Genomic DNA, 10,333 nt, shown 5'->3' with positions numbered 1-10,333 from the left:
GGGGGTTGTACTCATGCAGAGCCAATAGTAGGCAAAAATGTTTGGTGGAGAACGTTTAAATACGTGTTCATTTACTTGTATGTATGCTAACTTGTGACCATGTTTAAAAGGAACAACTATCATTGCAAAATATATACAGAACAGAAAATGCACAATAGCTTCACTTCTAATTAATCAGTAACAGAAGTAGCTTCTCCTTTACATCCTTTTCTTTTTTGTTATGCTTATGAAAACTCCTTATATTCTGCTTTTTCATTCTCTCCCAGGTCTGTCACAGGCCTAGACAAGGAGCCAGATCTGATCCACATGGAAGCTCACACACCAGATGGAAGTAGGTGTCTTACACACAAAGACGAGTAATGAGCAGGTGTCTATAGGCATGAATTCCTCTTTGTGAAAAGAAGTCGGCCCCAAGGAAACGGCATTGGCTCACCCCACCAATGAACCCAGCGTATGAGTCTTGATGAATATGGCTTCTTTTATTTTCACTCTCATTCAGTGAATGTCGTCTCCGTAACTCTGAAAGGCCACAACATCAAGGTCGTCTATACTGTAGCCAACATAAGTGAAACTGCCACTGTGTGATGTCACTGCAAAAACCAAGAATTGCTTTTTTCCTCCTCTTGGTGTCGTATGATTGACAGATGGAGATGCTCGTTTATGGCGTCTACACAATGAAAATAAATCAGGTGCTACACAGCGAGGCAAATTATTCAGAGAGACTCTGCATTCTGCAAATAAGATAAAAAAAATCATTTGACCTAATTGGGAAGGAAATGGTTAGCTTACAAAATCTTGCTACAGCTGTTGTTCTGTATATATGGACTAGCAGAATACATAATGCTAATCCTGCATTTCCTCCTATGTGACAGATGTGCAGTATGTCACGTGCAGAGCTCAGATGTGCACAGAAGCTAACAGGAACTACCCGTTCCCAGGTTACATTGACATCAGCTCTTTGGTGGTTCAAGATGACTACATATTCATTCAGGTAGGGCTTTGTACACTCTGTCCCATCACTATCTGATGCATGATTAATTATGCATGTTTAAAGATGTGCAAGATACGGTATATCTCCTATATTGAGAAGCACACTCAGCTTTTTGCATAAACTGCAAGTGTGGATTTGAATGGCTTTTAGATAAATGGCCATTAAGGGCAGAGTGACTTTAGGAACTTTCGCGCTACAGCCGGCCTCAAATAGTTTTTGATCTGTTGAAATGTATTTAAAATATTGCTAAATTCAGGTGTTTCTTTCCTGTCATACTATTTCTGGTATGAGTTTTTTTTTTTTTTGCAAATGATTTCACTTGGCAGGAATAAAATATGTAAAAATCATTTTATGTTAACCTCAACTGAACATTTGTGCTTTGTTTTCCTGTGTGAGCAGTTTTAATATTCATCCTAGCCACAGAATGGTGTGTCATATTAATCACGATTTGTGTAACAGAAAAATCTGAAATGGTAATGTCCTGAATCCCAAGTAACACAGATGCAATTTATGGGTTGTATTTTAATTTCCTCTCCAGCGTGAATATTATTTACTTTGACATTGTGCAAATGAGGTTTCATACATTTAAAAGTCAACAGGAAACGTTGGGATAATTACACACCTAGTCCATGGCAATGCCAGTTTTATTCAGATTTTCCTCAAAAAAAACTGCAGTGGTATTTGATATGTGCTAAAAATGTTTTAGGTAGAAGGAAAAAGATGGATCTGGTTTTGGTTTCTCATTATCGGTTTGTCTTTTTAAAAATCGATGTTGATGAGACGGTGGCTACAAGTCTTGCAAACATCAGATCATAGCTGCATCTTCTTAAACCACCTGCAAAAAACATGATTTTCAGGTTTCACAGCAACAACTACAGCAGATGGCACCTGTGCTCCTCCAAAGATCCTTACCCCTTTCACCTCTTCACATCCAACAGAAGCATCACATAGACTTACACCAGCCTCCGAAATTGAGTCATCCAACTCGATGTATTTTATATTTTAAGTTAATATTATTAATTTATATCACGATTTTGAGGTGCAGTAGTTGTAAATTCTCTTGCTGTTTGATCCTGCTAAATGTTTTATTCAGTAGAGAATGGGTGGGTTCAGAAACTCAGCTTGATTCACCTGCAGGCAAGTCCTTCCTCCGGAACCTTTTCTGCCCTTGGCAGCACATTAGACAAAGAAATAGAGTGGTTCTCCAAAGATCCTTCAATCCTGTTTGACCTCTCTGAAGTCTTTCAAATAAACTCACAAGCACTCAACCAGAACCACCCCTTCAATTCAAGCACCTCCACATTTTAGCACGTATGCGTCACAGATGAAAGATCCTGAAAGGGATGGGAAAAAAATCCATCATACCAATTCCTCTTAAAGTTCAAACTGCCTCTGGTTACCCAGCCATCGATCTCCTGCTCCTTCACTCGATTGCATGTGGGACTGTTCTACAGCACTCGCTGCTAGGCTGCTATATTTCCTCTCAGTGCTCAGTGTTTTCTCTCTGCTGGACCACTCGCAACGCTTGCAAGATCGGTAAAAGAATCGCCTCTGTCGTACAACATTAATGCTGACTTCACTTCTCTTTAGTCGAGAACCACAAGCTCTGATTTGAAGGTTTTCCTCTAATGAATTTCATGGTGTTATTGACAGGGAAGAAAAGTAGGTTATGAACCTGCAGTCTCACTTTGCTGGGTGCTTCTCTATTTGTACAAAGTGCTTCTGTCTTCTGTGGTCTTGCGCCTAATGACAATTCTCCATCACCCACATTCCCGTGTTTCCTTGCTGCATAAGCTAACAGCTTAGAGTGTTTGCAAAGAGTCTAGACCATTAGGATGTGTTTTTTTCTTTCCTAGACAGCAGATGAGGCTCAGTTAGGTAACTTAAAGATTTCTCTTGACAAAGAATAATGAGACTATTGATTCTCCTACGAGATATTTACCAAAGTCCACTTTGAAACCACCAGTGCATTGACACCTGGGCTGCATCTTCTGAATCCAAGCCAGGAGGTTGCTATAAATGGAAAGAAAAGACTGCTGGGTAGCCACAATATCCAGCTTTGCCACGAAAATAAGCAGGTGGAAAAGCCAGAAATTGATGTGTACTTTTTCCCAAACTTTAATTGTTTAGACAAACATGGTATGATGTCAGTTATGAGGTGACACATAAGGCCTTCTCCTCTGCATTTGTTTATCAGCAGCAAATCTGAAAGTCAGAGAGAACTGCTACGTGGAAAAAGCAAAGTATCCTGAGACTCAAAGCTTCGAGGAGTATAGAAGGACGTGTATCACGTATTATACCGTGAGGACAAAAGTCTCATTTAATCTTATAAGAGAAAAAAAATACCTTTTACCAGATTTGGATAGTTGCTCATTTTTAATCAGTTGTTATTGGGCCTAAATGTGCGCTTAGTTTGCTTTTTTCCTCGTCACAAAGTGTGCTCACAGCAGGTAGCCCATTTCACAGTTTTACGCCGGATCCTGGCACGACTCCAAAGGGGATTTGTGGTTCTGGCTGGAACTGAAGCAACAACTTTTCACTTGGCAAATGAATGTGAAACTACTATATGGAGCCACTGTTACTGGGCTGTAAGATACAAATACAACTACAGAAATATCATCAAATGTTCACACATAAAGGCTTCCAGTTTCACTTCTAACCACCAAACATACACATTAAAACATTTATGTGTACATCAGATCCATAAGCACTGGGACTTATGAAACCATGAAGATCTGATTGAAACGTAAGTTTCAGCTTCAATTCAAGGTGTGTAACCGCGCAGCCAACAGAAAACTGGACCAGTACCAGCTTTTTGTAAAGGCGGTCCTTTGTTTTGCTCTCCACATGGACTGACTGCCTGAATACAACCACAGCGTTCTCAATCAACTGCACAAACTACACGAAAATCACAAGGCTGGTGACAATGTGGAAACACGGTTAATAATAGTCACGAGTGCGCTACAGGTGATAGATTCGGGTGCGCTGTCATACTGCCGATCACATGGGTGTGGAAAAAGTCTCATCGTGAATTAGATGTGTACAAGCATCTATACTCCTTTTGAGCTGCACACCTGCACCCTCCAAACTTTATTCACACTATATAAAATGATGCATAATAGCCAGAAACGCTGCATACCATGTGTAATGTATTTAATTAATAGAGTATTATATGTTCTAGGTTCCTACATCAGGGCGAGCCACATACTATGTGTCCTACAAGAGAGAGCCGTTTATACAAATCAAGCTGCCCAAATATTCCCTGCCTAAGGTAAGCTGCAGTGCCTTTACTTGATGATGATGATGACACACAGACATGCTTTTAACCTATGACACACCCATCAGCTCACCAGTGACTTGTTCAGGGTCAGGGTTTGGATCACATCTTTCCATTTCTCTGGAGCTTCCATTCACTGGTAAAACCAAACAAAGGTATAATATAATGTAAGACATTTCATTTATATAAGGTTCTTCTAAACAGCTTCTATTTTCTGATATAATATAGAAAAAGTCAGGTCACTGCCCATTTCCATTCATACTTATATAACTTACTCCATATTAAGAATAAGGCCCATTCTTTACAGTATGTCATCAACCATTTATATTCACACCTCAGCATTGATCTCATGACCAGTCCCATGGGGTCAGCATGTTCTAATCCGTCACCTCTCTGCCTCCGGTCATAACTCTTCTTAATCTCTCCCCCTGCTCTCTTGATAGGATTTACACATCGTCAGCACTGACGAGAAGCAGGTATTTGCTGCAGTGCAGGAATGGAACCAGAATGACACCTACAACCTCTACCTGTCTGACACCAGAGGGATCTACTTCACCTTGGCCATGGAAAATGTCAAGACCACCAGGGGCATTGGAGGGAACCAGATGCTAGACCTATACGAGGTAGACGCCTGATGAAATTAGTCACCCTGTGTGGATTCTGAAATAATGAATTCATGGGAAATTACAGAGATTAGTATTATTTTCACTCATTAGATCTGCGATATGGTAAACAGATACAGGTAGATGTGTGTGTCAACATTATGGGAGAAGAGCTGTTTCACAGCAAAAACAAAATCACAATCAACAAAAGGTTTGAAATACAGGTTACTGTGTCCACGGACAGCATGAGTGAATGAGGTGCTGAGCAGAGCTGAACTGTGACTGAGCATTTAGAATAGTCTGAGCTTTTGACTATGGATTAAGGATTGTTTGGATAATAATTGGTAATAATTGGTAGTGTTTGTTCACAGACACTGACAGAAATGAAGGGGAAGTATGATAGACACGCTTTAAATATATGAATTTTAACCAAATATTTGACAGTGTGGTACACAGAGGCTTTTTCTTTCAGCTGTTGTTGAAGTCTTCAGCATTTTTATTTGAACATTAACTCAATGTGAGGTATTGCTATTGGATATCAGCTCACACTGTGAAAACAATATGACTTTAGTGTTGTGTAAATTAAGAAGTCCAGAATCCTCCTATCAAACACGCCTCTAACGCATCAGCAATAACTGCTATTAGCAGCCAGATCGTTGTGGTTAGTTTCGTCGTCAACAGTAACTCAGCAGCACCGGAATTAGACTTCTAACATCAAGATCAATCAATCAATATGGAGTAATGACAGTGAGAAAAAGCGCTGTTGGCAGCTATTGTATTGCTCTGGTGAAAAGTGACATGGACACTGTTAGAGTGAATTGTTAAATGTTTGTCGTTTTTATGTTTACCATTTGTACATGGTTTTAAGGAATTCTTTCTGTCCTCCCCTCCCCAGATTCTTAAGATTCTGGGAGGGGGGCGGTAGTGTTTTTAATCACAGGAACATCCTTGTGAAGGTCTGTTTGATGTTGGTAAACCTCCTCCCCTTTGTATGGCTTCACTGTGTTATCTGGGGTGAACCATCTAGGGTGTGGGGGAGACTACCCTCTTTATGACCAAGGATGTTCCTCCTGCTTTTATGCTATAGGACCCTTTGGTCAGCAGGAGGTCTGACACACACACACACACACACATTCTTACGTAGATACAGAAGTTCACACATATACATACAATGCCCTGTCTTGGAACCAAGGGGGCGTGGCTTTGTTCTGACGTGTTTTGTGTGAACTGTCTCTCAATAAAAGGCAGCAGGAGGAGGTCAGATCTGCAGGTCATTTTCGTGGTGGACACAGACGAGGCCTCCCTTGCGCAAATAATCGATCGATCGACTGTCTTGTTTTCTTCATGATGAATAAGTCTCTAGAATTAGCGGGGCTTGTGGAAACACAGACCCAACAGATACCAGCAGAAAGTAGCCTTTAAAAAAGCAGTAATCTTTAAGCAGGAACTTAATAAAAAGTACCTGGCAGGTGACTGGATGAATAATCGCTAATATCGATGTCTCAGCCCATCATATCAGCCAGTTGAGCCATTCGACCCGGAGAGGAGGTCAACTCTTCGGTACAAACAGAAGGGATTTGGAAACTTTGGCTGCGCTTTGGCTTTTTTCTTTTTCCTGCTGCTTACTTAGAGCTATTTTACATATTTTATTCATTGTGCATTTATTATCACAAAATAACAAAGGCTTTTTAATAAGGTACGCTCCATTCACAGATTTTAGCTCACTTCAGTCTTTGGCTTTGTGTGTGTGTGTACACACACTAGTCTTCTGCATTAAATTAGGCAAAACGTATCTGTGTTTGTTACATTAGGATAATTCATATGCAGTATTATAAAGACAAGATAAACTGTGGATAAAATTGATGATGATGATGATACTGTTCCATCCATTTAAGCATATTATTAACATTACAGCACAAACATGAATAGTAATAAAACCTGTGGTCGTGTGCAACAGCACTGCTGTAACTTCTCAGAGCCAGGTTTGCATTTCAGGCTGCGAGCTTCCACCCTGCAAACATTCATACAGTGTAAAGAGTGCATTTAATGGGGCTCACTGCCATGCAGCTCTGGACTTGTAATGCCCTTGTTAGCTAACCTACTGCCTGCTATACGGTTTTGTATTCATAGTAGAATTCCCTTCTCCACTCCCGGGTGAACCCAGTTTATCAGTCCTACACTGGCAGGTGTGACTGAGAGAGTGTGGAAGGAAGTGAGATATTGGCCAGCAGCAGTAACAGCAGGATGGTAATTAACAATGCCATTACTTGCCCTGAACAGTATGTGCATACGTGAGTGTGTGCGCAGTTTCTATTTCTATGCAGCAGTTGTTAAGGCCTTTAACCAAGCAGCATGACAAGGCGCTTTAATCTTGTTTGGCTCGGCCACATTTCCCGATCTGAACCTAAACAAGAGAGATGACACACTGCTACCCTGATAATCCAGACCCATTACACAAGGAAAGATATGTGCGACAGAATTCATCTCATTTATTGTTGTTGCTCTGTGACAAACCGTTCTTCACGCAGGCGACGTTTCAGACAGAAGCTGCAGCTCCAATCGGAGACGGCGAACTATGTGAAAGTTGTTTTGTTAGAAGTCATTTCTCTTCCCAGAGGGCCTCTGTTCTTTGTGCACCCTCCCTCCACAAATCAATTATTCTTTTCTTCCCCCCACACAGAAAATTGGACAATTATCTCCAGAATTAGAGGGATTATTTTATTGTCAATGAGATTGGACAAGGGCAATTTTTGTAATCATGAGCTTTTGTTGTGCAAACTAATTTTCTGTTGACATCAGGGCTCTACATCACCTGCTAAACCTTCCTTCAGTCTGAGAGTGGGCTTAGCAGGTGGCTCTTTGACGATTAGCACTCAGATTGTGTGGAGTTCACTGTATCAAAAATCGTTTATCTCTCTCACAATAAACAGTTCAGGATGATTGATTGAAGACATTAAGTGGGTTGTTGTCGGTGGAGAGTATTTAATGATCTGGATGATACTGATACTCGGGATGATGTGGTTATTTGTGGCTGTGTTTTCCCACCGGCAAGTGCAAACCCAACAACGCAACGTTCAACAGATGACTCAGACAAACTATTGACATCAAATACATGCCAGTCCCAACTGTGCGGTGTAGATGCACAATCTTGGATCTTTTTGTTATATTCTCACTCATGTTCTAGTGAGCGGTTTGTATGATTGTCCACTTCATTGCAAAACTGCTTACTACTGTTATGGAAATCAATCTGGACACAAACGAGCCGTCTCTCTGAGATTTTAATTTGTCTTTGCAAAGTTGTCAAACAACAATAGACGTCGGCAGCATTCTGCACGGTATTTGAGCGAGAATAATAACAAGCATAGAATCATTTATAGGAACAAGTTATCAGCCGGCCGTGGTCACAGAATACATTCAGAACATTCTGTGCAAACAAGTATATCTTGTAAAAGAGGATGATATGAAGACAAAATCAGGATACCGCTGAGCCTTCCACTCATCAGTAAAAAAATGGATCAACAACATTTTCTATCACACCACCACAACCAGCTGATGGATGGAGTACTGGGAGATGGTGCTCACAAGGTCGTGTTGTCAGATGTAAGGTTGTATATTCACTTAAGAGCAAGAGAACAGCGCAGTAACTGCAAAGGTCTTGAGCTATCCCCTATTTCTTTGTTTCCATCTGTGAGTGTATTGAAACGTGTAGTACAGTATAGAAGACAAAAACAGTGTTTGTACAATTTAAACAACCTTGAAAGTCATTTTTTGGTACGACCACATTTATTCTGTAACACAGCAGTCTTTCATTTCTGCAAATAGTCTTTAGGAATAGTTCTTCTGGCTCCTTGAAGGACATTCAAACATCTTCCTTGGATGCTGGCTGATGTTTGTGTTGTTCTTTGCTGAGATGATTCCACACTGCTCCAATAATGTTGCTGTTTGAAGCCGTTTCTAATCAGGACTTTCTAGATGGTGCTGCATGGTGGATTATCTGACAGTACTTTTCTGTATTCATAACTTTAAAAAGATCCCAGCACCACTGTCTGAAATGCAAACCACGAACAAACCTCTAGTGTAATTTAAAGATGGCTGTAAATTAGACTGGTGGTTAACAGTAGTTTACCTGAAGGGCCAGATGCAAAATTGGTTTAGAGCATACTTCGTACCATGTTTTTGGCTGAAAGCAATTTGAAAATCTCATTGTTGGTCCAAGCAGCATGTCAAGTATCTCCAAAACAAACTCATACATTTAGCAGTGGCATTAAGAACTAGGTGAAGGGTCATATAGGACAGTGCTTGTTCCTTTTCTGGGTAATCTTAATAGAAAAGTTTTCCAAGGACTGACAATCAATAAATAATCTCATTTATTCTCTGCTTCCAGCTCTATAAATCTGTGCCCCTTCTTTGAAAATTAGGTCAGGCTAAAGCAAAATGAAATCTTTTGCAGATCCAGTAAAATCGATTCATATTGATGTTTAATTGCATTAGAGACATTTCATTTGTCTTCTACACACTCTTGGCAAAACCTCAAAATTAGATCTCAGACACTCAGAAAATGTTCCTCTGACTCTTTTACTCCGTTGCAAACAAACCACAAAACAGTTCTTGTGTAATAATTAGTAATAATACTTTATTAAGTGATCATTATAGCTTCATGAAACACACCACAAATACAATAAAAGAGGATGAATATTGATTTTTTTCAAAAGGTAAAATTATTGTGGAAGCACAAAAATGGTCCATGAACAGCGAACTGCAGTCATGACACTATTTAAGAAAGTTGGAACCTGCCCCAAATAATTCAGCCCAACATAAAAGTCCAAGGACATGCAAGAAAATATTAAAAAAAAATTTATTATGATGATTCCACATTTAGTTTCCTGTGCTTAATCTAAAAAAACCCACAAAATAATTAAAACAATATCATTTCATTTGTTTGCTACAGTGGAAAAAAACAAAAAACTGTTTGTACACGTTCCAGGTGAGGCGAGACTTTTGCCAGGGCTTGTGTTGGTGTTTTTGGAAATGCAAAAATAGGGTTATTCCCACACCTTCCACGAGCAGTCGGTGCTAATCAGTCAGTGTAACCCAGTGTGTGCTAGAGCAAAGCAGATTAAACCCAAATTCAAACGCAAAAATATAAAAGTTAATGCCAAATCTTTACCAACAGTCAGCTCACCAAGCAGCTGGGTGTTGGTCGGCTGGGTTGAAGAGCTGCTGCACAGTTGTCATGCAATATTCTTTGTTCCATTTCCACTCGCTCACAGCAAATAGCAGTAATCAGCGTGGCGTGAAGGCGGCAAATCAGCGCATTTCAGAGTAATCTGTGCTTTGGAACGGAGATCTGCATCCTTCACTGTATCTTAAAGAAAGTCATGTGGGAGGAAAGAAAGGGGTGGATGCTGCTGGCCATATAAAGTTCTGCTTGTGTGTGTGTGTGTGTGTGTGTGTGTGTGTGTG

General features: G+C 40.2%; 1 protein-coding gene across 2 annotated transcripts in view; it reads left to right on the top strand.

The window, feature by feature from the left end:
• Window positions 1-10,333, top strand: part of sorcs3 (sortilin related VPS10 domain containing receptor 3) — a 239,272-nt gene that overhangs the window by 166,909 nt on the left and 62,030 nt on the right. For both annotated transcript variants that reach the window (XM_005919300.2, XM_042219615.1), the window contains 4 exons: window positions 267-331; window positions 873-991; window positions 4,173-4,262; window positions 4,712-4,891. In XM_005919300.2, the coding sequence (XP_005919362.1) occupies window positions 267-331; window positions 873-991; window positions 4,173-4,262; window positions 4,712-4,891 (454 nt within the window). The remainder of the gene's footprint in view (window positions 1-266; window positions 332-872; window positions 992-4,172; window positions 4,263-4,711; window positions 4,892-10,333) is intronic.

This window comes from Haplochromis burtoni, unplaced genomic scaffold (genome assembly GCF_018398535.1).
Source record: "Haplochromis burtoni strain Fernald_Lab_line unplaced genomic scaffold, NCSU_Asbu1 Contig_35, whole genome shotgun sequence".
Taxonomy (NCBI): Eukaryota; Metazoa; Chordata; class Actinopteri; order Cichliformes; family Cichlidae; genus Haplochromis; species Haplochromis burtoni.
Note: the sequence above shows the minus strand (reverse complement) of the source record. Positions and strands in the feature narration are given on the sequence as shown.